Source organism: Chamaea fasciata, unplaced genomic scaffold (assembly GCF_029207755.1).
Source record: "Chamaea fasciata isolate MVZ Bird 193981 ecotype frontalis unplaced genomic scaffold, bChaFas1.0.hap1 SCAF_2, whole genome shotgun sequence".
NCBI lineage: Eukaryota > Metazoa > Chordata > Aves > Passeriformes > Sylviidae > Chamaea > Chamaea fasciata.
Window position 1 is genome coordinate 105892786 of NW_027094087.1, and position 27775 is coordinate 105920560.

A 27775-nucleotide genomic window follows, 5' to 3' on the forward strand; every position below is an offset into this window, starting at 1 on the left:
TATTTTCTTTCCCTCTCTCACTCAGAGTAGATACTTGAAAAACACCACTCCCGAGTTGCTTTATCGAAATCAACAAATCACAGTCCACACAAATAATTACTACCAATATACATATTTCATCTACTTTGTACCATATTCACAGAAGTCAGTCTATAGAACAAAGTATAGTGTGTCTCCCTTGCCCACATATCAGAGTATGTGGAAATAAGAGTTTGAAGAAAGAGATGAAACATGCCTCTAAAATGTCTGTACAGGGAAATCTCACTACTTTTGCACATGAATTGTGAAGAAGGGCTTCACAGAAACTAGGGACTCCAGAGGGGATACAAATCAGCCATGGGAGAAACTGGTGCCATTATAAATGGTCTGAAGAGGAGAAGGAAGAGCTGGTGGTAACAGGATACAGGCTGGGGAGAGGGTGAATGAATTTCGTATAAATTTTGGACAATGCTAAGAAGCTAGGGAAAGGAAGGAATATTTTCGGAAGAAAGAGAATCTTAGAATGCTTAGGGTTGGAAGGGACTTTCAAGATCATCTAGTTTCAATTTGCCCACCAAGGGTAGGGAACCTGCTGTCAGACCAGGTTAATCAGAGCCCCATCCAGCCTCATCTTGAACACCTCCAGGAATGGGGAATCCACAACCTCTCTGCACAGCCTTCCAAGTGCCTTGCCACTCTTGCAGTAAAGAATTCCTTCCTAACTCCCAATCCCAACCTATCCTCCTTCATCTTAAGGCTGTTTCCCCGTGTCCTATCACTATATGCCCTCATGAAAAGTCTCTCTCCATAAATGTGATAATCCTGTTTCAGATTGCTGGTGGCCAAGGAGTTCTGAAAATTCTACCTCAGCATCTCTGCACGTTCTGCTGTTGTCTGCAACCCCCAGCCAGCCATCTGTAGCTAAGCTGAGTGTCATTGCTTTCCTATTACTTACATTTACACATATTTGTGTCTTTAAAAAAACAAAAGGCAATTTTAAGGGAGGAACCATGAGAATCAGTACCTCTCAAAATGTGCAAGAACCAGAATTTTAATTACAGTGTTTTAGATCTCTTGGAAAACTAGCACACTTGCACTGCCATTGAAGCCTGTAGCATGGCCCACAAACACAGGAGCACAAAACCATATGCACTTTCAAATACAAATACTAAAATGTACACTCAATTTATATATGATTAAATACTCGTTAGTGGGCCAGGCACTAGCCTTTGGTTCCTTGTTCACAGACTGCACAGCTGAGGAGCTGCGATGGCCAAGGCTGCTGTCCCTTGAGCTGCTCTTCCTGGTAGCATGAACTGCAGCTGCTCAGTTCCTGTGCTCTGCTACAGCCTCAAAGGATGTAAAGATACAATCTGTTATGTGATTTGTAGAAATGCAAAAAGTATCAAAAATAGAATATCATGCAATGTCTTGATGTTAAAAATCTCAAAATAACTTTTAACCCCATTTTCAGGTTCGTACAAAATTCTTAACCATGATGCTTAAATATTCTTTCTACTTGGAAGAAAAAAAACTGCTGAAAATATAATTTTGATGACTGATCCAATATTCTCCATTCTAGATGGCAGTAGGAAACAAAAGCCAAGGAGTTAGAGAGAGATAAACATTTCATTTTACACTCTCAGTTACTATGTGATTTCTTTACATGCTCTCATTCAGTAATACTAACCTAATGTGTACTAATATGTGATCCATCAACCAGTTTTAAAATGATTACTCAGTGACAAGTGTAAGGGTTCTTACCCATGGCAATTGGCATTGTCTGAGGAATAATTCGAATCAGATTACACTCTTATCATTTTTGAGAACAAAATACCCTTCAGTATTAACTAAAAATTGACCTTGTTACATATTTCTCTCCCAAGCAATCATTAATATTCCCAATGAGAATACTGCCAAGTTACAGTTGTTTCACTTTAAGATTTGTTTTTAATTCAATAGCTAAAGGACAGAATAGATGGCTGCGTATTTTTCAGAAGATGTATTTCTTCTCTTGCTTCTGAATTAATCTGGGTAAGAGCTTTGCAGTCATAACTTATTATCACAAAATCTTACATATAATAGTGTTCTTGATCTGTTAGAAGAGGAACAAATACTTTTGCTTTCATGAGAGCTAAGTGCTATAGGAATAACAAACAATTCTGTGATGTTCTGCATAATTGGATTTAGTATTCCTTCAAGAGGTTGCTGTGAAGCTGTCTATAATATACTTCTGGTTTCCTGGATGATTCTAACCTTGCATAAATTTGAGCTGACAAAATGTGCAGTACTTTTTACAGCTATGCATAGAGAATAATAATTTCATTTTTGGCAGAAGCCCAGACGCTGAGACCAGCTGTTTCTTATCTTTGGTTATCAATACAGTGTTACTGTCCATTACAAAACTAGTGCAGGTAAATGGTTAAGTCCACCTAAAAGTCTTGCTAGCAAAGACTCTTTTATATGTATATGCTCTGGTATCCCTGTGTGCTGCAGCACTCAAGAAGCAGACATTTCTTGTTTGCTGAGAGTAATTCCAAAGTGTTTTATTGCTTGAGTTTGCACAGTGTAAGAAGCCATTACCATACACCTAGCTACTTTCAATGCTGTGACTGAGATTAAACACCACAATAAAATACAGGGCATTTTAAGAGTTAATTTAAATTTCTCTACACTCTATTTGCATTGACATAATTTTAATGGTTACCTAATTTTTGAGTTTTATTTCTTTCTGTAGGTGTTCTAAGAGCTGAGACTTGTTTTGCCTGTGAACATAGCTCCTGATGGTAAGCTGATCATTCTTATTTGTTGGCAAAATGTATAATGAAACTGTGGCATGCTTGCTCTCTGAACTTCAGTACTGTTTTAATCTATGCAGAGATCTGAATGAAATATTAAATAGGATGATAGCAGTTGATACTACAAAAAATAATCTTATAAATATTTCACTTTAGCACTGCAAACATAATGAAAAATACATGTATGTTTACCGATGGTAAACTATTTCTCCTTCAGCTATTGAAAGAGTAAATTCAGTATGTCCACATTTAAGTGTTACTCTCAGTGTTCCTTATTTAAATAGTCAGCACAGACTTCTAGTCACCATATGAGTGTACTTTTCCAGTTTTAAATAAAATAAAAAAAATCTTTTGACTTAATTTTCACTAAGGGGTTTTGGACAGAAACCACAAAGCAGTTACATATCTCCTGTCAATTATTCTTTTCTCACTTTGTTAGAAATTTATTATATTTATTATATGTTCCTTTCAGCATTGTGGTAGTTAAAAGTGAGCTCATTTCTACGTTCCCATTATCTTGTTTGGTGGCCATAGTGTCTGTAACTCAGCAACGTGCTGAATTATGTTCACATTTCAAATTTTAATGATAATAATTCTCTGATTCAGCCCGGAAATTCTACCTGCATGATCTGTGTGACTTACACTGTTCTACCAAGCATTATCATCATTAATACCTTAATACAAACAGAGTTAAGAAATTGTTTATTTATTCAGATAAAGTTTGTTTTTATGCCAGTTATTTTCACTGCAGCAAGGTATGGATTTGGTGACTTCAGATAAAGGCAGGCAGGGAGAAAAAGATGAGATGATCTTTGCATCAGGAAAAGACTCTGATTCCCCAAGAATCAGAATTTTCTGTCTGTGTAAGCTACCTTAACTTTTCAAAGATTCACTGAGTATTATATTTTGATTATTTTCAGATGACACATTATAAATGAGAAAATAGTCTGCTCGCCAGAGACTATAAGGAGGTCATGCTTTTCCTCCTTAGAGAACATGCACAAGCAATATTTCCCCACCATAATCAGTGCATGATGCAGGCTGGCAGGATGCCACCTCCAAAATGTGTATCTGCATGGCAGTGACACAATAGAAGTGTTTGCATAATGTGCAAGCTCTTTGAGAGCCTTTGCAACAAATGTCACTATATACCTGTAAAAGATAAGCTTTTTCAAGAAAGACTTTGATTGATTTCTAAATTATGTGAATTTTTTATTGTTTTAGGTAAGACTGATGAACAATCAGACCATGTTGTGTGGCACTGAGGTCTAATACTGCATGATGTAGTTGAGAAACTGATATCAGAATACATCAAGTACTCAGCTGAGAAGCTACAGGGCAGAAACATCAATCAAAACCTGCCTTTCATAAGGTCTACACCGCCTGGGGTCTATTCTGCTCCAAGCCCCAGCTGCACATAGGGATTGATACATGGGCATTTTGGAAATAGAGAGCCCCTTCTCAGCTTGGATTCTGCCCTTCTTAAGCCCAAGCAAACACACATTACTTCCTTGGAACACTGTCAGCACCTGTTGCTGTAGCACACATGTAGAAGTTTATCAAATATACCATTTTTAGAGCATATCTAACCAGAGAAGAAGTCATCTTTAATGACTAAAAATCTCTAAGAAGAGAATTTTAGCCACGAAAAAGTTCAACCTGTGATCAGAGACAATTATGGCAGTCATTTTAGAAGAGTTAAAAGACGCTTTTCCATCCTGCATTTCCTGCTGGAATCTTTATGGCTAACTTCAGATTTATCATCTGCAGCTAAGGGTCAACATTATACAGTAAGACCTAAATAATGCACACCTTTAATCATGAATAGTGTTTCCAGAAGTTTCCAAATGCCACTTTGAATTGTGAAATATAAAAGCCATCTAATGCTCATTTTCTTAAATGTCACAGGACTGTAAAATGGCAAAAATACAAGAATCTACTTGTTTAATAGCAGAATACTGAATGAAATAGAGAAAAGAAATACAGATAGAGTCTATAATGGCCCACGAACCCCAAGATGCAGGTACTCCACATTGCTAGCTTCTGCTGCACTCTTATGCTCTTAAAGATGAAGTCCCTGAAACTGGCTGATCAAATGAGGTTATATAATGGCCTAATCAAATTGGTGGTGATTTTTGGCAGATTAAATTAGATAAATTGAAAAATAAATCTTTGGTAAATAGTCCATGTCTTACATAGCAAAAGAGAACAGAAAAATTCTGATGTAAATATATAGATTATTCCTGTTGTATCTTAGTCATGGAGCTTGAGGACAAAAGAATGTCCTAAACTGAACACAACATACAACTTCTGACAATATGGGAATGTTGTTAAATTCATCTGAGTTAAACTGAGCAGGGTGAAAAAATGAAGCAGTTTTCTTTTGGATCTACAGATCCAACATAACTCCAAAAAGATTATAAAATTTTGGGGGGAAGAATCAGTCTTAGCAACATATTAATTCAGAGAGTAGACAAAAGTATAATAGACAATAAATAGGCATCTTTTGAATCTTATTAAGAGCAAAAAATATTATTCAATTAACTGCAAATTATGTAGCATTGCAGAATATAGGATATTCTGCCAGCCAGGGATAAATTACAGAAATTAACTAGGCTGCTTTCAAAAAATAAGATAACATATCTTCTACTCACTCCCTCCAAAAAAATTCTTCACTTCCTTAAAATAAATATTATACAGCATTTTAAAATGGATGACATATTGAAGCCAAGAGCACAAGACAGGCAGAATTATTATTCGGATTATTTTCAATACTATTCTAATTATTTTTATTGGAACCCTTTTTTTTTCCCCACAAAACACAAAATTTTATTTACAAGGGAAAATTTTTTGCTTCTGGGTGATGAGAGGGGGAGAACATCATAACTTGAAAACTGACTTTACAATTTTTTCAGAAATTTTTATCCCAATGTATTATATAGATAGGATCACTTAGCAAAAAAGAGCAGAAAAGAGAAAAATATAAATATAAAACTTGAATTCAATAAATATTATTTAATTGCAAATCAAATAAGTTATTAAGATTTATGGAGAGATTTTTTGTGGTTTGCCTGAGAACAATGCATAATGAAAAAATGAAAGCTCACTGTAAAATCAATTCTACTAACTTTATTCCAAAAGTAAGCGTAAGGGTAATCTCTCAAAATATACCACTGTTTAACTATTCCTAAAGATCTTTAGCAGTCAGGCCAAGGCAAGCACTATCAAAAGCTGTAGCTATGCCCATGATATTCTAAACAAGGGAGAAATGGACTGAAGGCATTTTCTCCTAACTTTAAACCTGAAGTACCCATCACACAAGTCTTGAGGTTGAATTGGTGCCCAGTGTTCTTAGAAATTCACCATGATAATCACACTGGCAAGATCTGTGAAGTGTATTTGGTTTTGTTGGTATTTTGCTAGCTTTTCCTTTTTCAGAAGCACATGTAGCTTCTTCACACTTATACTGAAAAACAGTTTTCTAGCAGTCAGGCTCCTCTAGCTAATATGACCATATTTAAATGCATATAATACATTAATATTTTTATAAATAAATTTAAACACAATAATAAAATCCCTTTGCTTTCAGAGAGTTCTCAGAGTTAGGCTGATTTTTTTATGTCCACTTAACCTCTATTTTTAGGTGATATTTTCAGGTCAAAACATTTCTTGTGATATCTAAAAATATTAACCCATTTTTCCAAAGGACATGGATGAATGGACATGGTCTTCAATATTTGTTTGTCAAAAGTGTATCTGAAAGACAATGTGATATAATGTATGCAGTGAGAAATAAGGGAGAAAGATACAGTTACTTGCACTAGAAAACAGTTTATCAGATGGATGGGTAAAATGTCCTAAGAGTAATAGAGCCCTCTCATTTTTAGACTTGAATGTCTCAATTAGCAGGACTTGCCCTTTTAAAGACATCTGCCTGTGCAACAAAGAGCTTCCCTAGTCTTTCCTTTGCATAATAATCTGAGCACTCACAGAGAAGGGGAGAGAAGTGAGTACTTGACTTGAACCTGAAGGAATTCAGAGTCACATCTCCATTTTCTCAGGAGAGTGGCCTAAATAAATGAAGGAGAACACAAAGCCACAGAATAAGAAGAAAAAAGACTCAGATCTGAACCTGAACATCTCAGAGCTTATCCTGAGAAGGAGAGACCTAGGTTACCCAGCCCAATTCTGTGACTGTATTTTTTATTTTTAAGCAGCAATTATCTGATATAAAATGCAGGAGATGCACTCTGATCACAATACAAACTGTGGCTCCAGCATTCATCGTCCTTCTGTTTCTGAATGAAAGGAATGAAAGCTGCTGAGGCAGCCTCATCTTGTGTTGAATTAAGTGCTGCTCTTACTTACAAGTCCAAAACTGAAAGGCACAGAGAGGTATTTCCTGTGAGGTATCTCCAGGTCCTAGCACATATTTAGGTATGAGGATTTAACAGTCTGGTTCTGACATATGCAGGTAGCAAAAGCTCATAGCCTGGGAAATATGAATCACAAAATTTTGGCTATGGGAATATCAGCCTTTTATCCTTGCAAACCTAAATGTTCTTTCTGTTCCTTGCATTCCCAGGTTTTTCATGTTGTCTGAGCTTGGAAAACACCGGAATATTCCAGTCCTACTCTTAATTCCCAGTTATACTGTGAGCACTGTTTCATGCAGTCACTTCACTGACATGTTATACTTACCAAAAGATGGCTCATACTGGGGCTGGACAGTAAATTACAAGGTTTGCTCATGGTTTTAAAAGATGTAACACCTGCTATTTTTCAGCAATCACTAGCAATGCACATGAATGAACTATGCCATTAAAAAGTATGAGTGATTGCTGAATAGCATGGCAAATGATATTGGAAACAATCTGACACCAATGCTACCTCTCATTTATTGTATCTCAAAAAAAGTAATACCTACTGTGACATAAATAGGTGGGTCTTCCAACAAGAGACAATGAATCACATTTTTTGTAAGAGGCAGAATCACAGAGAAAAATAAAGATGAAGTCAAAACAGTATAATTATTCCAGAGGAGTCACTGAAAACTTTGGAGCTGGCATTATGTTTAAAATTTGCAGATACTCTTCTTCACACCTCAGTTACTGTATATAATTCCCAAATTAAGCATCATCATCCATGAAAGGATCACATATTTTTTTCTTTTAAATACTTTGCTAAATATTTACAAGTTTCTCTTCAATAGAAATATCTTATTTTTGCTGGCTTTTTATACCCTGATTTAGAGAATTCTAATTAAACAACAAGTCCTTCAAAACCAACCAACTCACCCCATGAATTCATGATATAAATTCTTGCCCATGTAATACATTTATCAGATATGTCTTAACTATTGCTGTGAATGCTCTATGTCCTTGGCAAGGAATGAACTGAGCTGGAGCCGGGACTGACTTTGTGGACACTGGCAGAGCAAAATAAGTTTGGGCAAGCATGAAGGTTAGAAGCTCAAGGAAGTGGGGTGAGAGAGCCCATTATAAAATGTAGAAGGCTTGGAGAGAGGCAAGTTCATGTGAAAAGTAAGGCCCAGTTTTGATAAGAGTCTTTTATATTTGAGGCTGATAGAAGCCTTGATGGAGAGAGACACAAGTGGATCCCCTTCCTTTGCCACTATCTCTTTAACTTACAACCAGGAGACATCTGAATTATCTCGTGCCACAGCATTGATAAACGCTGGCATCTGGTCATTTAAAAGATGAGAGAGTGGAAAAAGAATGTTGAACTGTGTAAAAAGACAACGGAGAAAAATTGTCTCTAATTTAAAAATGCCACAAGTAAGATTTTTTTTAATTTATTTTTTTTTTTTTACTTTTACATTCCTTATCTCTCTAGTTCACACCTTCTTTCCAATCTCTTTCAGAAACAGCTCTATGAATAGCCTTTAGAACTGGCTGCAAGTGCTTAGAAACAGGGACTACCACTTCTTTTCTTGCCTCACAGGGCATGACAAACATGAGGTCCCTGCATCACTCCCCATTACTTTTGTGCTAGGTTTTCAACAGCCTCACGCAGCTTTAGTTTCAACCAAGAAGAAAAAGACAAATTATGCTATAATTTCTATGCACAAAACAATAACAAACACATGAAAAAGTTACCATGATTAGCAGATCATATTTATTTCTTTCAGATAGGAGAGAAATGTAATTCAGTCACTGATTTGATGTGACCTTGACTGCAGTACCAGCCTTTTTGCAGAACTACTTAGAGGTATATCAACTATAAAAGGATAAATTTTGATATAAGAATATAAACAGATATTATTACTTGCACCTTAAGATGAGCAAGCATGTATGGAAGAGGAAAAGTTGATGCTCAGTTAGGGAGAATGAACTGATTATTACTGACATATAAACTAGATATGCAACAGCCAATAGATTGCTTATTTTCCTTGCTGATTATAGTTTGCATTGATCTTATGTGTATCTCAGCTCCTTAGATAAAAATGCTCTGTGAGTTTTGAGCTAATAAAATAAAACCATAAAAAATTGCTTTATCTTTTCTCTGCTCTTGCCACAGACTGATCAACTTCGACTCTGTCTGCCATGTACTGAAACCTAAATTTACAAGCAATTAAATTCACCTTCATTTGACCTGCCTGATTCTGTTTGGCAACCTCTATGTCTGACTTGTTCACCCCCACAAGTAGAGGTACAGGAAAAACACCAGTGCTGGATGGCAAAGACTGTGGCGCAGTCTGGTGCAGTGCTCTCTCTCCCATAGATGTAGTTCCACCCCAGATGTGCAGGGATGCAGCAGAGGTAGTACACAAAAAGCCTGTCAAAGCATGGTGTTTTCCCCAGGCATAGTGATAGTACATGATAAGGGATGCTTTTGGAATTTGGTGCTTATGAAAGATGGGTCTGATGTACAGTCGTATGTACAGTTTTCAGTGACCGAACTTTTAGACTTGGGAAGGAGTCTGCAGATGTTTTCAGAGCTTCAAATACCTAACTTTTGCATGAATGGGTAAAGCAAAGACAAATGCCCATTTTTCTTACTGATTTAACTGTTTCCAAAGTCAACACTTTTTCACCTGGCTCCTTTTCCTAAGGTGATACACAAATGGCATGAAGTGTCCAGAATGATGTCCACACTCTCCTGGCTCTAATTAGTCACACAGAAGAATAATGTCTCACTGGTGCTGGGTGGGCTAAAGAAGGTGACTATCACAACACTGATCATCTTTTAGATTGATCTAGTTTATCAATAATGAAGCAGAATGGGCTTAGGACATAACCATCACACCAATTGTCTGACTGCATACTGTTGTATGAGAATGCAGTGCAGGTCACTCCAGTCTCTTCCTGGCTGGCTTAATTTACCCTACAAATTTATTCTTTCACCAAGAATACACCATGGGTCACAAGGAAAAACAGGTATCTGCTTAAATTTTGTGTTCGTGTCACATACTTATAACTCTTACACGTTCAGACTTGACAAGTCTGATTTGCAGTTATATACATTGAGCTGATAAAGTACTCCCAGAGATCAAGAGTTAAAGAAAAGTGGTTTTGAAACAGAAGTAATGAAAACAGGTCTAATTTATTCATAGGATCATCATTTGACAAAAAAAAAAAAAAGTTCAGGGTTGAATCAGCCTGCATTAGTCTTATATGGCACAGCATTGACCCTGGTTTTGATTTTGCAGGTCATCTGCTGAGATTTTTTAGTTTCCCATTGAGATGCTCAGTGGGAAAATGGTTAACCTATTAAAATTACAATGCAGTATCAGCAGAAGAAAAGTTTGTCCTCTATCCCAGTGTGAACGTAGCTGTGCAATAATAGTAACATCTATTTCCGATGCCTGGATAGCTCATCCCTCTGCATGTAGGAGACCATTATCCTGTGACTGTGTTCTGTTCTGCTGATATAATCTCTTAAATAAAGCTTTACTGTTTACTTTCCTTAATTGAAGAACAATGGAAAAGACATGGCCTTTAAGAAGCTTCACTTTAGTCACTGCCTCAGAGCTTTGAAGGTGTTTCAAGTTGTCTTTCAGTGTACTTCAAAACATCCTTGATAAAAGAATGCGTGTGGAGGTGAAGTGGGAATTTTGCTGGCAATTATATTTTATGCAGAGTTGTAAAAAGTTTACTTAGCAGCCATTCTTCTGCCAACTTTCTCAACCCAGTTTTGATCCTCCCACTGCTCTGCTAAGTGATCAAATCCTGTAAAAATTTTTTTTGCAGGTCTTATTTTGCCCCTTTTTGGAGCTGAACTGTTATTTAAACAGATAAACCAAATTCTTGTTGTTTTGGAGGTTTTTTTGGGGATTCTAATCCTTTCTGGATTAAAATCATCAGAAACTCTTTCTAACATGATTTTAATTCGTTAGCCCTAAAGGGAACCTGTAAACAATGAAGATGAGCCTTGCAGAGATAGATGTGGGGACAAAGAGACTTGATAATGGCAGATGTTTTCCTTTTACCCTGGACCTGGCCAATATGAACTTATTTAACACTTCTCTGTACCCAGGGGAAAAAAAAAACAACCCCAAAAACCCCCCAAAAAACCCAAAAAACCCCCAGAAGGAAAAAAAAAAAAGTGATACAGTCTAAAATAGAAACTCATAACAACAACAACTAGCACATGGCTACACAATTATCAATTAAATGTGTATGAAAACTGCACAAGAAGAATGGGAAATGAGAAATCACTCACTGGTAAGAAAATGCTGGGAAGTAGGGCCAAAATCCCTGTGAGCTTCATGCAGTTGCTTGATGCGCTCATCAACAGCCACCTGTTAAGAGAGGAGAAAGAAAATGACTCTTTTTTAGACAAGAAACAAAGAGCAGTTATAATCAGATCATTTTTTTATTAGTGAAAATTCAGTTTAAAATTAAGCAGCTTCCTGCAACAATTGTTATCCTTCAGTGTCTGCAGATGAGATTAAATATGCCATTGGAAAAAAAGAGAAGATAAAAAAAAGAAATTTGTTGTTGTTGTTGTTGTTGTTGTTGCTGTTGTCCCCTATCTTAACTGCTGCTAGAAGAAGCTGAAAATGAAAAGGTTGATAAATAAAGGTATAGCAAATTGACCTGACTTTATGTACCTGAAAAGAGTATGACTCCTGCTTGTCAGTATTGAAGTCAGAACATCCAACTGTTAATACTTTTCTGAAACTACTTCTAAAGTAGTTTTGAAACTAGAATATTATAAATCAGCACGTGAAAAGTAATCTCTTTTTATGTGGACAGCATAACCATATTTTAACCAAGTGTTGAAATGAGGTTAACCAAAAGAGAGCAGCTGGTACAAACATTTCACTGCTCTCTTAATCACTCAAACCATGCCCCTCAACCCTTTCTTTCCTCAGAACAGACCTTTGAAGAACATATTCCTGATATTTTGTATGGATGGTGTACTGCATGAAAACAGAGACAGTAGTTTAGGACTAGTTTTGTCTTTACCCTTGAAAATCTCAGTGGAGTATTGAGCAAGCAGCCAAAAGGGGGTGGTTACAATAAGATTCTCTGGTGTATGAGTGACATCTACTAGTCCCTTTATAGCCTATATGCTAGAAGGATGTCATTAAATTAGATCCAAGATTTGGATTAGATAAAACAAGGAAAAAATACTTGAAAGTAATGATAGAATGTTTTTGAAATATAATAAATAAAGTAACTGATAGGAGGAGCAGGTTCACTTAAATATTACCTGTAAGAAAAAGTGTTCCATCAATACTGGCAAAGCAGAAGTGTAAGCATATTTTTATTGGCCTAATTGTGATATACATAACAAGGAAACAAATAGGTAAAAAGCAATCCATATTTTAAAACTTTCAGGGAATTTTTTTGGTTGGTGGTAGGAGAGAACTACTGAATAGTAACTGGGCATGATGCAGTGAGAAGGGAAAAAATGATGATAGAATTAATGAGCTATTTGATATGACTGTGTGTGTTTGCCAGATAACCCCCTAGAACCCCGAATCTTGTTTAACTAAGCAATAGCAATTTATTTCCAAGACATGATTTATTTGCTTACAGTTCTAAAACTAACACTATAAGCAAAAATGCCCATTTGCATTCTCTCCTTAAACCATTTTTCAGGTGCTTTTCCTGCAGCTTCCTTCATTTCTATGTCATCTTTTCTGGCTTCCCACTGAATTGCATAGACAGATGTTTTTGTTAAGCAATGCGTCATACCAGGGACTGACTTTGAGCTTGAGCTCACACCCAATTCACAGCACAGATACAAGCTGGGGAAGTCTATAAGTGCATAGAAAACCATGAAAGGCCTGCTTCTGGTCATCAGTGTAATTAGCTTAATGACAGAATCATTAACTGATGTGTTATTGTTTTTAACCAAGAAATGACCTTTCAATGAAGACTAAAAAGATAATCTGAAGCATACCTAAACACATGCAAATAAAAAGCCCTGGAAAAATGTAATGAAAATGTATACACCCTTTAGAATTGTCTTAAAATTACCTCATAACATACTTATTTTGTCATTAGGAAATACTGGTTAATAAAGAAATATATGGCTCTTCCTTTATATTAGTACATATTTTCATTAAGTCAACCAGTTTGGAAAAAGTACTTACTGGCATGAAGAACCCCTAAAGAGAATGAGAACTTTACAAACACACAGTGGGGAGCGGTGTTTCATATAGGAAAATTTCAGCAGCCAAAAAGTGGTCAGAAAAGAGCCTGGGAACCCTTGAGTACACATGACCACTGCCAGCAAACAGCCTATACAACTTTTGTAAGTGCACTAAAACTGAGAATTCCAATCCCTTCAAAACACTCAGGTGACCTTTAAACTGCACAAAATTACTAACCTGAAGATTTTCAGCTGTATATTTACATCATCAAAATAAAATACCTTACACACTTCAGGGTAAACTTTGCAATGAACAGCTTTGGATGCAAGCCAGGAAATACCTCTTTCTAGAGGTAGATTTTATCGATACAGAGAAGAAGAAAACACTGAGAAATCTTGAGTATTCTCCAGGAAATATCACCTGAGAGCACAAAACATTATCCCACTTGGCTGCCAGAAAATACCACTTGCTTATGTATTGGCATACTACCTTTTAGGTAAAAGGCAGTAAAAGATGAACTCACTGTTGGTGGTAGAGCAAGGAAGATTATTGCAGTCAGTTTCTATTAATTTTATCAAAACTAACACGTAAACAGTAAAATAACAGAATTTGAACCCACAATAACTCAGATAATGGTGTACAAAAAATACCCACCAAAACAATCCTTTCTTAAACTTACAGAAGAATGTGTCTCTGATCCAATAAAATCAGAGTTGGCTGAGTGACTTATACAACAATCTGGAGGAGATTCTATCCATACAAGTCTTCATAAAAGTTACATGATTCTTGAAAAAAAATTCTCACTGGCATGTAAAAGTGTTTCTTATTTTTCAGAAACAAGCCATCGGTAATTCCCAAATTTTAAATTTTTTCTTGTTCTTGTTTTTCCTTCAAATTAAGTGGAATAGGCTCCTCCAAAATGAGCACAGTCTCTCTTGTATTTGTGTAAGCTATGCTCTGAACCAAGAGCAGTTAGAATATTGTGAACAACTGGAGCCTTGTGGGAAGAAAACATTTTCAAGCCCATTCAAGCATTCATTTTCCTTGCTTTAAGGGGAAGAAAAAAAAGTACTGCTAATGAAGGAAAAAATTCTCTTCTGATTTTAGTAGTATTGGCTTAGCCATGAAAAAAGTACTACTTCAAAGGTATTATTACCAGAATGTAACATTCAGGATCACAGGATGGGTAAAGCTGTAAGGGACCAGAGTGGTCATCTGCTCCAATCTCCATGGGGTGGGGCGGTGGATTTCATTTGGGTACCTTTTAGGTAAAACTCCACAGTATTTCTCCACAAGAAACGTTACTAATAAATAAAATAAATGGCTTTCGAAAAAGTCTGCTGTTGCTTTATCATGATATGAGAATTTGATTTAAATGGACCAAAATAGTTTTTATATCTAATTTTTACTTAAAAACAAACATCAGAATTTTCTGTAATTGGGATACTTGAACCATTGCTTTTCTTCACTGGGGATACATGCTTGAAAAGGCGTGCATTTCCATTATTTATTTAATCCAATGTTTTACATAACATTTATCTTCTTTCAATCATAACAAATGAAAGAACCACAGCAGTGCAGTAAATATACTCGAGGCTAAAGATAATAATAAAGATCCTATACTGCTTTTGTGATATTGACATGGTACAGAAACAACTTCTGCTGAAAAAAATTGGCAAGTAAAAAAAAAATTAAGTCTTTATCCTTTAAAGACTTTGAAAGTATTTGATGAAACAAGTTCTGTTTCCCATCACTTGTATGCAGCCGTGTGAACTGAATGTATAATCAGGTTCAGAAAAACAAATTACAACAATAACAAAAGCAAAGCTCTGCCATGCAGCTGTTAGGAATAGTTTCTAAGTGCTTTACCTAATGTGGGGTTGAACCTTGACAACATTTTTATAACAGCTCCATTGCAGTCAGAAGGATCCATCAAGGATTTGATGGATTTCACTTGGGTCTACTACTAAATTCTGGAGGGGGGAACCTTGTCTTGTTTTTTCATTTTTTGAGGTTTAACTGAGAATATGTTTATGACATATAAAGTGTTCTTTTGTGTTTATATCCACACTGCAAAGCAGGCCTAGATCAAGAAGGAAATATGAGCTGTTTAATTCTCAGTATTTTCCATGTTCTCAAAAAGTACCCAACAGCAACTGTCCAGGAGTGCTGGAGTTGCTGAACTACTCCAAGATGTGCTGGAGGAAAGAGGCACACCCATCTTATTCTTGAAGTTGTGCCTGCAAACAAGGAGTGGCCTCAGAAAGAGCAGTAAAAATGATCTGTTGGTCCATCAATCTTGTCCTCTTGGATCTACCAACACTACAGAGACAGAAGAGCCTTGGTCCAGCTGTGGCATAATCCTGCCACAGTCTCACCCATAGCTTTGATTTTCAACTGAACAAGTTCAGTGGAGGAAATCTCCCCCGGGGGTGCTTATCTGAGCTCTGATTGCCAGCTGGACTACTCTGCCATGAGTGGCTGCATGAGCCAAGGTGGCTGCTTGGGTGCCTCTCTGTGCCCAACACTCTCAGAAAATTCATATTCGGTGAACTTAGCAAGGAAGTTATTCCTAGAAAATTACATGAAGGCGTGCAAGTAGCAATTTTTACTATTTATTAACATGAAACAGAAGAAATGAGAGCACTAGTTTAAAAAAGTGCTAAATGTAAAGGGTTAAGACAACTGTTGAATGGCTGAGATTCTGAGGAAAAATGGCAAGAAAAGAAGAAAAGAAGATTCTCATCTAAACAGCTATATTTAGTGCAGCAGCAAAAGGACACACAATCTCCTTTTTCTTTTTCTTTTTCTTTCTTTTTCTTTTTCTTTTTTTTTTTTTTTTTTTTTTTTTTGGTCAAAATTCATTTCACCAAAAGCTGTTCTCACAAAAAGGGCAATTTTCTGTATCAATCAGCATGCATACACACAATACTTATTAAAGTAACACTCCTTTAATTTCCCCACCATATTCATAGCTTTTCCACAGCCTCCTGACCTTGACTCCGAGCACAGCCAATTTGACTGCATATCAAAGGAAACCGGCTTCCACGAGACCCTCTTTAATGTTGCCCAGCAATTCTCCTCCCAAGAGCTGAAAAAGCTTCTTTCTTTGCTCTCACTGACTCAGAGCTGTCAAAGCAGTGCGAGGCTGCTCTTCACAAATCAATAAACAGCAAGATCTGATCTGCTGTACTTCTAATAGCCGCTGAATTCAGTCACTCACTGCTCCTTGTACATTAGGCGATAAGGATGGATTTAAATAAGCACACTTTGTGCTGTTAATGAGGAGCAGCAGGGGGGGAAAGGCAATTGATAGCCATTGTTCCCAGCCGCTGAAGTTCAGGTTTAAGTCTTGACATTTACTGAGCTGAAAAAACAAGTAAGGACAATTAGTTTTCTGGTGAAAAGTTCAGTGTTCTGAAATATTTTGAGAGCGTAAAAATGTGCTTATTTTCCACACTAAAGAAAAAATAGATAAGTACAATGCTATTTGCATGCATTTACAGCTGTTACAAAGGCTAAATTCAAATTTCTGGGTCATGGTGGGACTGAATTGAAATCTGAGTGACTGCATGGAATTCTCCTTTCAGAAAGAAAAAACCCAAAACATAAGAAATAGTAGAACACATGTATTGTACTTTGACTGCTTTTCTAAATTTTCAGATGAAACAAGAATAAAATGTAATATAAATTCAGAAAACATCTTAAAGCTTGGGGCATAGAGCCTTAGAAAACAGTAAATAAAAGAATGATCTCCTTGAATTAATACATCTACTGTGAATAAGCAGCTATTGCTTCTTAGGCTTTTGTTTTATAATCCTAAATCTGTGCACTTTGGCCTTTCTGTATCTCTATGCCTAAGGAATGAAAGTTAAGTCTTAAAGTTTAAGTAACAAAACTATCCAGTTTTGGAGAGAATAAAACAGTTGTAAACCATGTGAAATCTTAAGAACAAACATCTTTAGGAAACAGTTCTCTTAGAAAATGTTGTTTGTTTAGTTTTGGATAAAAGATGTTCTCTCGGGGAGGCTTCTCATTTGACATCCCCACTGCTCCCATAGAAGCCATCACACAAGCTGGTGGAGGTTCTGCAAGGCCTTTCACATCACTGTATGTTCCTAATTTCTATTCATGTACTTTTGAAGGATATAAAATATTTTATGAAACCGGTATGAGCTGAGCACGGGCTCAGCCTTTCCAAAGTACTAGAAAATGCTGTGCTGCTCCCCATTCTGGAGCATTTCTTCACTGTCCAACCACATTAATTCTTTTTTGATATTGCTTTTTGTATGCAATTTAATCAATACCAACTATTTTTCCTGCCAGATTCCTTGCTGTATTCCTTTTATAGTATACCAATAAACTAATTTTACAAACATTGATATTTAGCTACTTTTTTTCTCAGAAAGCAGCACTACGCCAATTAAAAAGTTTTCAATTTACAATTTACATTAGCTTCAAATTCAAATAAATAAAAAAAATACCCATAGATACTCCCTAGCAGATTCCAGTCCAAGTGGGCTGTGGCTTGCCTAACCACATGTCTGTACTCTTGGACAGTGCCTCCATATTCCTCCCAGGTTACCTGTCCAGGCTCCCTCTTTCTGTGAAGTTTTTTTATGTTTAAATTTTGCAAGGAGCTCCTTGTTCATGCACACAGGACTCTTGGCACTCTTGCTGGACTCCCTGCTGTTCACGATGGACCAGTTTTGAGTTTTTTAGAATGTGATCCTCCCTTATCAATGAACTTTCTTGGACCTCTCTCACTTCCAGGTGTTTATCCTGTGGGATTCTTCCAAGCAGACACCTGAAGAGGACAAAGTCTGCTCTCCTGAAGTCCAGGTTGTGGTCTGATGGTCATTGCAGCCTTTGACTTTCACCTCCCCAGTGAGCCTCTCCTTGTTTGTGAGTGTGAGGTCCAGCAGAGCATCTGCCTGCACTGGCTCCTCCATCAGGAGTGTGTCAGGAAGTTTCCCAGGAACTCACTGCATTGCTTGCAACCTGCTGGGTTGGCTCTCCAGCAAATAATCAGGCTGCTCCCCCATGAATGCTATTTCTGCTTGCCTTTAAAAGGCCTCATCCACTTGTTCTGCAGGGTTAGGTGGCCTACAGCAGACACCCACTGCAGTGTCACCTATACTGGTCTGCTCCTTAATCCTCAGCCACAAGTTCTCAAGAGCTCTTTTTCTAACATATTTTTCCCTAGTTTAGAGTTCTTCTGTATCTTCCACACATCCCCATAAAATATACTCTCTAGAGCTCTGACTGTGCAGACCTATAGATCCAGGGATTTCTCTTCTGCCTTCAGCAGAAAGCTGAAACTATATATACTCTTAAGTCTGTATTGTAAGCTGGAGAGAAGAGAAACTAAAATGTATAGGCTGCCCTGAACCTCTGGCAGGTTATTGATCTTAAAATGAATCTAACTTTGATGCAGTTTGACATTTTCAAAGTCAGTGGGAGCTGGGTGCCTGCAGCTAGGGAGAGGATGTCTTCTGTAGTACGTAAAACTGTCTAGTGAGGAGCTTGGCATGACAGATATCCTTCCTGAGATCAAATCTGACTTCTGAGGTCAAGGCACCTGCATACCTTCACACTTTGAAATGTTTCCACATAATTTTTTTTATCTTTTTTAAACAACATTCAGGATTCATTTTTAAACATATCCTTCAGGATTACTCAACATCCATATAAGTTTTAGGTGGTATATTGTGGTCATCTCTGTGCCCCACAGCCAAGACACACATGGGATCAGCTGCAGAGAGCCTGAAAGATATAACGAGAATTATAGTGGCTTACCGCAGAGGGTTGAGTGAACAATTGCAATTAAAACCGAGGAACAGAAGTCTTAGGGAATGAGGAAACAGAGATAAATCTTTTTTGATTTGTCAAAGAGTCCTCTCTTTTTGCACTATGTTTATCAAAATATCTGCTGTTTCAGTGTTATTAAATCTTATTAAATTGTGCTAAAAACACAGGACATTAGGAGGGTTCTGGATCATAAATTATGATAAGCATTATTCGCAAGAAAAAATGTCTGCTATGTGTTTTCCTAGATACATATGTTAAATAACAAGGATGTAGAAAAAGGCTAAACCATTAATTATGATTCTGTTGTTGCTGAAACATGAGTCCTTTAGGCTCTAACCATCTACTGTTCCTACCCTAACAAGGTTGTTTGATAGATGTGGTTTTTTAGGCATTTTCTCTTCGCTTTTGGGGCATGCACAGAAAATAACATTATGTGTAACACAGTTATGTCTCCATAAAATACACTATAAAGACAAAAAAAAGGGGGGCTTTCCTGCAGTCTTGTTTGTTTATTTTGCTTCTCTGCTAAAAACCTGTTATTTCTCATCACTATAATTTTTATACTTTTGAAATAGAACTGGCACCTTTCCAATCTCTTTAAGAATATTTCCAAAAGATTTAAAATAATTTTATTTTTGTACTTCATTTGAAAATATTCTTTATTAGCATTTCATAATCCATCCCTAAGGTAAAGCCATACTTTCTCTTAACAAGATTTTATGGTTATTTTGATTTTTTTCCATTTCTCTTTTTTTTTTTTTTTTCCTGTCATTAAACTAATACAAAATAATAAATTCATGCTGCACTGAAAATACATTTGTTTCTGAAAGGTAACATACACTGTTTTGATGCCAAGGGAAATGGTTCTTTGGTGACTTAGGGAAATGTAAGTACAATGTCACGCAAGGAATGTTTTATATCTGCCCCAGAACAAATGCCTATGCAATAATCCTGTATTGGTTGAGCATAACCAGCAAAGATTATTCTTTTATAGTTCTATATACATTCCCTCACTTTCATTGATCTTTCATTATATTAGTTTTATTGCTCCTTTCCCCCAGATTTGTGAATTTCTAGTGCCATTACTAGCATTAGTTTTGGGAATAGTTGCTCATAAATGCAAGTAAGAATTCTCATAGCAAGGACCTGTATTTAATGCAGGTTACTTTTAAAAGAAACAGAGGTTTCAGTCAGTATTGTCTTTATTCAGCACTACTTTTAGCTGATTACCATTTCAAAGTGTTTTCTTTCACCACCTTCAGCTCCCTTCAGTCCTTTGCCCTCTGATTCCTCTGGGATCATCATCCCATCAGTATTGAAGAGACTTTGATGTTCAGTTCTGTCTTCCCCACAATTTCCCCATTCTTATCTTCTTAATTTGTTGTTGAGCATCTTCATTCACTTTTATAATTTCAATCCACACTCCCAAACCCATGTTGCTACTTTAAATGCAGTGAAAATACTTTCTTCATAAAAGTAGTAAACCTAGTAAATTTTATCCAATAATGTTTTTAAATAAGAGCTGAAGAATTACTTAGACTGTGCTGCTACATATGTAATACCATGGAAAATCTCATACAGGGAAGTCTGTGTGAATTTTATTCTTTCTAAATCAGGAGTTGTAAGGTGAGAGAGCTAAAAGCCTTTTCCTCAATCAGAAATGGAGAGAAATATGCATCTCCTGAGACAATTCTGCTCATACTAAGACATATACCTCAGATTAACCCTGTAAAGATATGTTTAAATTTGACTTTAATAGAGCTTAGTTTTCCTAAGTGAGTTTGCATGCCAAGGAGGAGGACTCTTGGGAAGACTGAAGCATGGAGGAAGACAGACACAGAAGGCTCAGGAGAAGGTGGAAGGTAAGACAAAAATGTTCTTTACAGGGGTACACTCTAGGGTGATAATGTACAAAAATGATTCTACATGCAGCAGCCATTGTGTTAATCCTCTATCTCTTCTCTTTCACATTTTCTGGTCTCTCCTGTTCCTCTTTGAGACTTACACCAACAGTGATAAATCTGTTCATTCTAAATAATCCTTAGTCCTAAACCTACCGCAAATACATCACATATTTTGTTTCCTTTTTAGCTGTGCAGGATGAAACAAGTAGGATGATGTCAGTTGGGACAGTTTTAATACAATGTGATCTGTTTACATTATTTGTTTGTTTCATCCATATTCTTACATCTGGAAATATCAAGAGTATAATACTGTTTCAAGATGACTGAAACTACTTTGTCAATCAAGTGCTGACAAGACATGAAAAGAAAAACTTCATTTCATGAAATTACCTGCTGGATGGATTAAGCAAGCTTTTATGTATCACTCTTGTCCAATGAACCTTTTGAAGACAGCCTCTCAGTCTCAATGACTTCTGCAGAATGTTCCATACCCCAGCAGCTGCTCGAGCTTGGGAACAACCACACAATCAGTGCTTGATGCTCCCTGCTATCTGGCACTTCTTTGCATAGTGCTACAGCTCCTGATTTTGCACAAAAGCCTCTCTTCCTCTCTGGGGAAGACATGCATATAGCACACTGAAAGATAACAAAATTACTTTAGGCAAATAACTGTTCAAATGGGAGCAATAGCTGATAGGATTGATATTGTGCTGATTGAAGATAATGGCAACACTCCTGTAATAGTGTGATATGACTAGTGAGAGGAGTCTCCTTCATTCTGCAGCTGGCCAAAATCTATGTATTTATGCTTCTTAATCTGTGACTAAATTCAGTTCACCTGAAAGCAAAACCTGAGTTATATATAGCCCATACTGCCAAACCAAAATGTTACAAAACTCTAATTTAAGTTGGAAGATACAGTCTCAGTTTCTTCTGTTTAAGAAGAAAAGGTGCATATAACGAACAAATGAATAAATAATGCTAAGCCACATCTTTACTGAGCACGTAAATGGTACATAGTGAAGGTTAAAAGCTATCCTGGCATGAAGGATCACAGTGCATGCATGCGTGCAAGAAAACCATCACTTCATGTGTGTCAAAAAAGCCCATTATCATATATTGCACTTGGTAAGTGCCATATATTTTGTTCCAGTAATTCCAGTAATGTTGCATGCAGTTTTGATCTTAAATCTGTTTTCATGAGCCCTCTCTTTGAAAAGCTGAATACCCTATTTACCACTGTCAATCTGTAAAGATCTCAGATGAAGCTAAAATCTTTGAAAATGGTTTTGTTCAACCCCCTGATTTAGCCACATCACGGATTCAGGTCCTCCCATGAGCAGAGAGGGAGGGCTCTTCCTTTCCAGTGGAACAAAGCTCCAAGGTGCAACCCCACAGGAGGAGGTGGAATCCAAGCTAAGATATTTTGTATTTCCAGGAAAACTGTGACTGGTCTGCACTAATTATTGCCATTTCAAAGACTTCATATCGGTGCAAACATTAAACATTTTTTGCATATCAGTTAAACAATGAATGGAAAAAATTTGTACTTTTTGTGGTAGAATTGTTAAAATACATTTGTCACCTGCACAGCTTCAACCAGGAGAAATAACATTTCACCTGAAGAAAATACATCACATTCTGAAAGAGGCTTTTGTTGTTTATTATTGAATGCCATAAAAACCTCTCCTAAGTTTGCCAGCTTCTTTTCACAGCTATCTGCTTTTTATAACTCTCCCCCTCCTCAAGTAAATAATTTATTTCTGTTTAGGCTTGCCTTACTACTCATATATTTCTGAGAGCAAAGAATTGGGAAATTCTAAGAATAGAAGAGATCTTGGAGAATTTAGACAGTAAGAAAGATGGAGATCCGGAGATGAAGTGCCACTGAAGGGAAGTGCAATTCAAGTTTGTGAAATGAGGAGTAAGGATAAGAGAGAAGCAAAGACAAGATTTCCTACACAGACTGAAGCCAGACTCAAAACCTGATTTTGCAGTATATGTATAGCAGCACCACATAATCCACTAACAGGCAGTTTAATTGGCAGTTACAAAACTTTAATTTACTAAGTCAGAAACCCTTTCTGAATATCTAACTCACAAGCTATTGTTATCACAGTGGCAATTTGACATGTGGCTTTCAAGCTAGGTACATAAAGGAATGAATTAGCATTCTCTTGGAAAAAATCTGTTTATGAAAGACTTAACTATGAAGGACATGCTCAAGAAAGGACTCCACAAGACTAAAAAATAAAACCAACATGGTTTCATGACTCATAAAACTTTAGGGTGATGCCCTTCATTATTTCTAGGAAAATGCCTTTAAAAAACAGTGAAAGAGCACCTTAAAGAGTACAGTTTAAGAAACAAGGATGGACTTGATTCCTTCAGTAAAACTGACACTGAATGCTAGAAGAGCAGATGACATATTTTTATTAAAAAATTCAGTAATATTTCTCCGATTGAAATTTAATCTCCGGGGTTATAGAAGGTAAGGAACCCACCCAAGGCAACAGCATCAGTGTATGACAGTGGCAGATCCCTCCTGGAACTTGCTGGTGTTGGCTCTGTCAGACATGGGGGAAGCTTCTGGCAGCTTCTCACAGAAGATGGAGTCACTGATTTGTCCTTGTCCCTATTTTGACCCACGAGCCATTATAATACCCACTGAACTTTCCCTGCTGAGGAGGGGAATGGCAGAGCTGGGATCTAGCCAGGGTCAACCTACATCAGGATGGCTAACATTTCTAAAGGAATCTGAAGGCAGAAATAAATTTATGCAAGGTTTTTGACAAATCGTGTTAAATAAAAAATAATCAGATCATCTGTAAAAAGCAAATTAAATCACGTTTGTTCAATATACTATTAACTGCAATGAATTTTATACATTTGAATGAAATATACAGAGGAATTGCAAGCTGCAATGTATTCTTGTGTAACTTTATTTAGAAAGGAGTAATTTACAATAAGAAGTTTACGAATGGAAAATACAAAGATTTGACTGGGAGCTTTTGTGTTCACACTTAGTTTTTTAACCTAATGAAAACTCCATGGAATAAAATTGTGGATGCTGAGCCCTTTAACTCTGCAGCCTTTCCATCCTAGTAGGTTAGCTGTACTCTGTTCATTCTGAACCAATAATGTCAGTCCTTACCTTTAGTATTATGTAGATGAAACTTTGTTTCTCTTATATACATGGCCATACAAATTCTGTTAGTCCATTTGTTTTACTCGTTCTCTTTGCCTACTAATATAATTTAGAAACATTAATTTTGTTATGCTTATTTAAATTTATCTATTAAAAAAAGGGTAAAACCTGTCGGTAGGAAGATTTTTTCCTTTTCCCTTCTCTTTCTATCATCAGAATTCACTCTCTGCAGATCCTATTATGTCTTGTCTTTCCTACCCTGACAGTCTTTGCACAACCTCCATAGTCTTCCCTCAGTCTCAGGAAAAAAACCAAAACTCTTACCCAACCAAGCCTAAGATAGAAGGCATTATTTAGACAGTCTATTCAGTCAGTAACTCCACTGTACAGTAAGATTCCCCTGAACAAACAAGTGCTTTGATTGCACACTGCTGGAATAGCAAAGCTGGCCTACAGTCCTATGTCTGTAACTGCTTGCTGGCTGCAGAAGCCAGATTCCACTCTGATGATCTGTAATTGCTTTTGACTGGGTAATTTTTATCCTCTACAGTTGCCAGCAGTGGCGGACATGACGCTGTACAAATCCCAAAGTAACTCTCCAAACTACAGTTTGAGAAACCTGTACAAGAGCTGGTGAACTGACCAGGGTGCAGTGAGAATGAAAAAAAATTGACTTTCCAAGCCTACAAATATTTTAGAGAAAAACATCCACAGTGAAACTGGGGTTGCATTTGATTTTGAAATATATGTCCTTGTAGACCATGGCATTTCCCCAAGGAAACAGACTCTATCAGTGTGTTTCTAGTTCAGCTGCCCATACCATTACACTGTCTTATTATTTGGCATTTGTCCTGTACAAGAGAAAACAATCATGACAATCAGGGAGGAAAAAGGAGAAAAAAAAGCAATAGCTGAGAAACCAAGAGTACAGATCTTGTACTGTCAATGTTCATCATATGAGAGAACAACTGGCAGGATCATCTATCTTAAGAGTGCAGAATTTAGTAAAGGAAAAATACAACTTTACAGGCTCACATGAGCAAAATGTACTCATTTCTTCGTAGTTCAGATTCTTTTGAGAAACAAATTTGCAAAGCTATGCATACAACACTTAGAGGTAAATCCTTTCTGCTGTGACTCCCACTTCCAACACCAACAAGAAGTTCCCTCACCTCCCATTTTGCTTCTTCTCACCACTGCCAATTTCCTACCAGGTTCTGCTTGGGCTCCTCTTTTTTCCTTCATACTATCACATTCTGCATGTTTTAAGCTATTCTTCAGAGTTTAAGAGTCCTGTTTTGTCTTGTCCTGCTTTCTCTGTTTTCTTCCTTTCTTACCTAGCAGTTCATCCCCCCATCCCTGGAAACATTCAAGGTCAGCTTGGTCAGGGCTCTGAGCAGCTGGATCTCGTGGAAGATGTCCCTGCACAGTGCAGAAGGTCTGGAGCAGATGATTTTCAAAGGACCCTTACAAATCAAACCATTCCATGATTCTGTAGCCTGCAGATTCCAAAAAGGCACTGCCTGCACTGCCTCATAGCAAGGTTGTTCCTCCTATTCTTTAAACAGTGTGGCTAAAAGTAAAGTTGAAAAAAAAAAGTTATTAGGATCTCTATTATGACAGCAACTTACAGGTTAGGCCTCTTAAAAATTTACTTTCCTGCCCACTCCAGTTCACTTTTCTTTTCAAATAGAAAAATTGGCCTGGTGTCTGTATTGATTCAAAATAAAAATCATCAAAGCAACTTTTTTGTTTGTTTGATTTTTTGTTTTTGTTTTTGTTTGTATTAATCTGAAATACTTTCCATGAAACTGGTAAATCCTTCAAAGTCTATACAGAGATAGTTATAGATTTAAATTCATTTCACAGGGTTTTTTTTTTTTCCCAGACAACCATCTGTGTGTCTGTTGTGATAGCCTAGTACTGCAAGAATAAATTATATACCTGCTTGTCAGCTCTCAAACGTATTTTTGTTTCCCGTGTTGTCAAAAAATCTGTTTTGACATGTGAGCATAAACATATGGGAAGGAGTATAAAGATACAACAGCCTCTTTCCTTCCAAAACAATCCTAGAACTTAAATTCTGATTGTACTTAGAAAACGTCGTTAAAAATTATGGTCTGCTTAACTACAGAATAATATCTAAAAAGTACAGAATTAAAGTTTAGCTGTTTTTCCTTCAGTAAGACCACCAGAAACTCCACATCACTCTAGTCAAGCTATCTTATAATTTGCAAAAATCTGAACTGCCTGAAGACCTCTGGAGGACTTCTGGAGTATAATGCATGGATTTCCACACTTTTAAATAGGCAGGGAGTTTTTGTGTTTGTTTTTTACATCTCACTGCATGAGGTTAAATATGCTGAGTTAAGGAGGCACAAACAAATTCATTTCTAGAGAACGAATTCACTCCAGGACCAGCATTTTCTCCTGTCTCTGATCCAGTACAGGTTCAGTGGCATTTGACAATGCACTTTTACAGTACGGTCATGACTACCCATTAGGTTACAGAAGGTACAGAAATGAGGTATATCCGGAGTGATAATCATTCATTTGTGACTGCATTATGGTTCAAAACAGAGTCAATAACACTGGAAATGTGAGGAGTGCCTTCAAAGATAAGTTAGACTGACAAAAGATGCAATTTTAGTATAGCCGTCTTTTTTCCCCTAGTCTTAGAAGTTTTAAATAAAACCTTGGACTTGTTTAAACATTGTTCCGTTGAGAAAACGCATTACTAATCTCAACTCCTACATCACCAAAACCATTTTGCCTGCCAGTTTTCTGTCACTTTTACAAGCCCTTGTTTAACAACAGAAGTGGGATTTTCTCATTAATTGGGAAACCATTCACCAACTCCTATGCTGGCAGGTAACATTTCTTCCCTAATAGATTCATATTAGAGTATGCTAAAGCATTTATATTCAAAATATTCTAGTCACAGTCTTTAGGAATTCTACCATTTATATCATAAATGAAGACTGAATGAGCCATTTACAGGTTTCCTTTTGTTACCAGCATATATTAAATAGAGGGTATTGGGAACAGTGGAAGTCATGTTTAAAAGGTTGTATTTCCCACACAATGAACTGTCATGAGACTGTACAAATCTGTAAACCCGAAGCACATTTTTGAGTAATCAGACTTGAATATTATTTACTATTTTAAAGGTAAAGCAAAATACACATCACAACAAATTGTAACTGAATACCGGTAAAAAGGCAAAGTACTTTGACTTCAGCTGTGCCTCAGAGCTATAGAATAAGCCACAGACTTGGTGCCTCTTTTGAATCCTGACCTTCCTGAGGTTTGACAGTGTGTCCACATTTAAGTTTTACAAATGTTAAACTGGGCATCTCCTTCTGTGCTCAAGACCTGGTGCTGTGGCTGAAATGTACCTGGCCATGGAGGCCATTAAACAAAACACTGCCAAGAGAGCTACAAGATGGACTTCATTAGAATAATTAATAGTACATGACTATGAAATTAGTTGCGATAAACCTTCTTGATGGAATGGAATATAAGAAAGGTAATCCCTCGAATCTTACTGCAGAAGACACTGTTT

General features: G+C 36.8%; 1 protein-coding gene across 13 annotated transcripts in view; it reads right to left on the minus strand.

Moving 5' to 3' along the window:
- DMD (dystrophin) overlaps positions 1 to 27775 on the minus strand; it is a 990047-nt gene that overhangs the window by 117525 nt on the left and 844747 nt on the right. For all 13 annotated transcript variants that reach the window (XM_066176982.1, XM_066176984.1, XM_066176989.1 and 10 more), the window contains one exon: positions 11463 to 11541. In XM_066176982.1, the coding sequence (XP_066033079.1) occupies positions 11463 to 11541 (79 nt within the window). The remainder of the gene's footprint in view (positions 1 to 11462; positions 11542 to 27775) is intronic.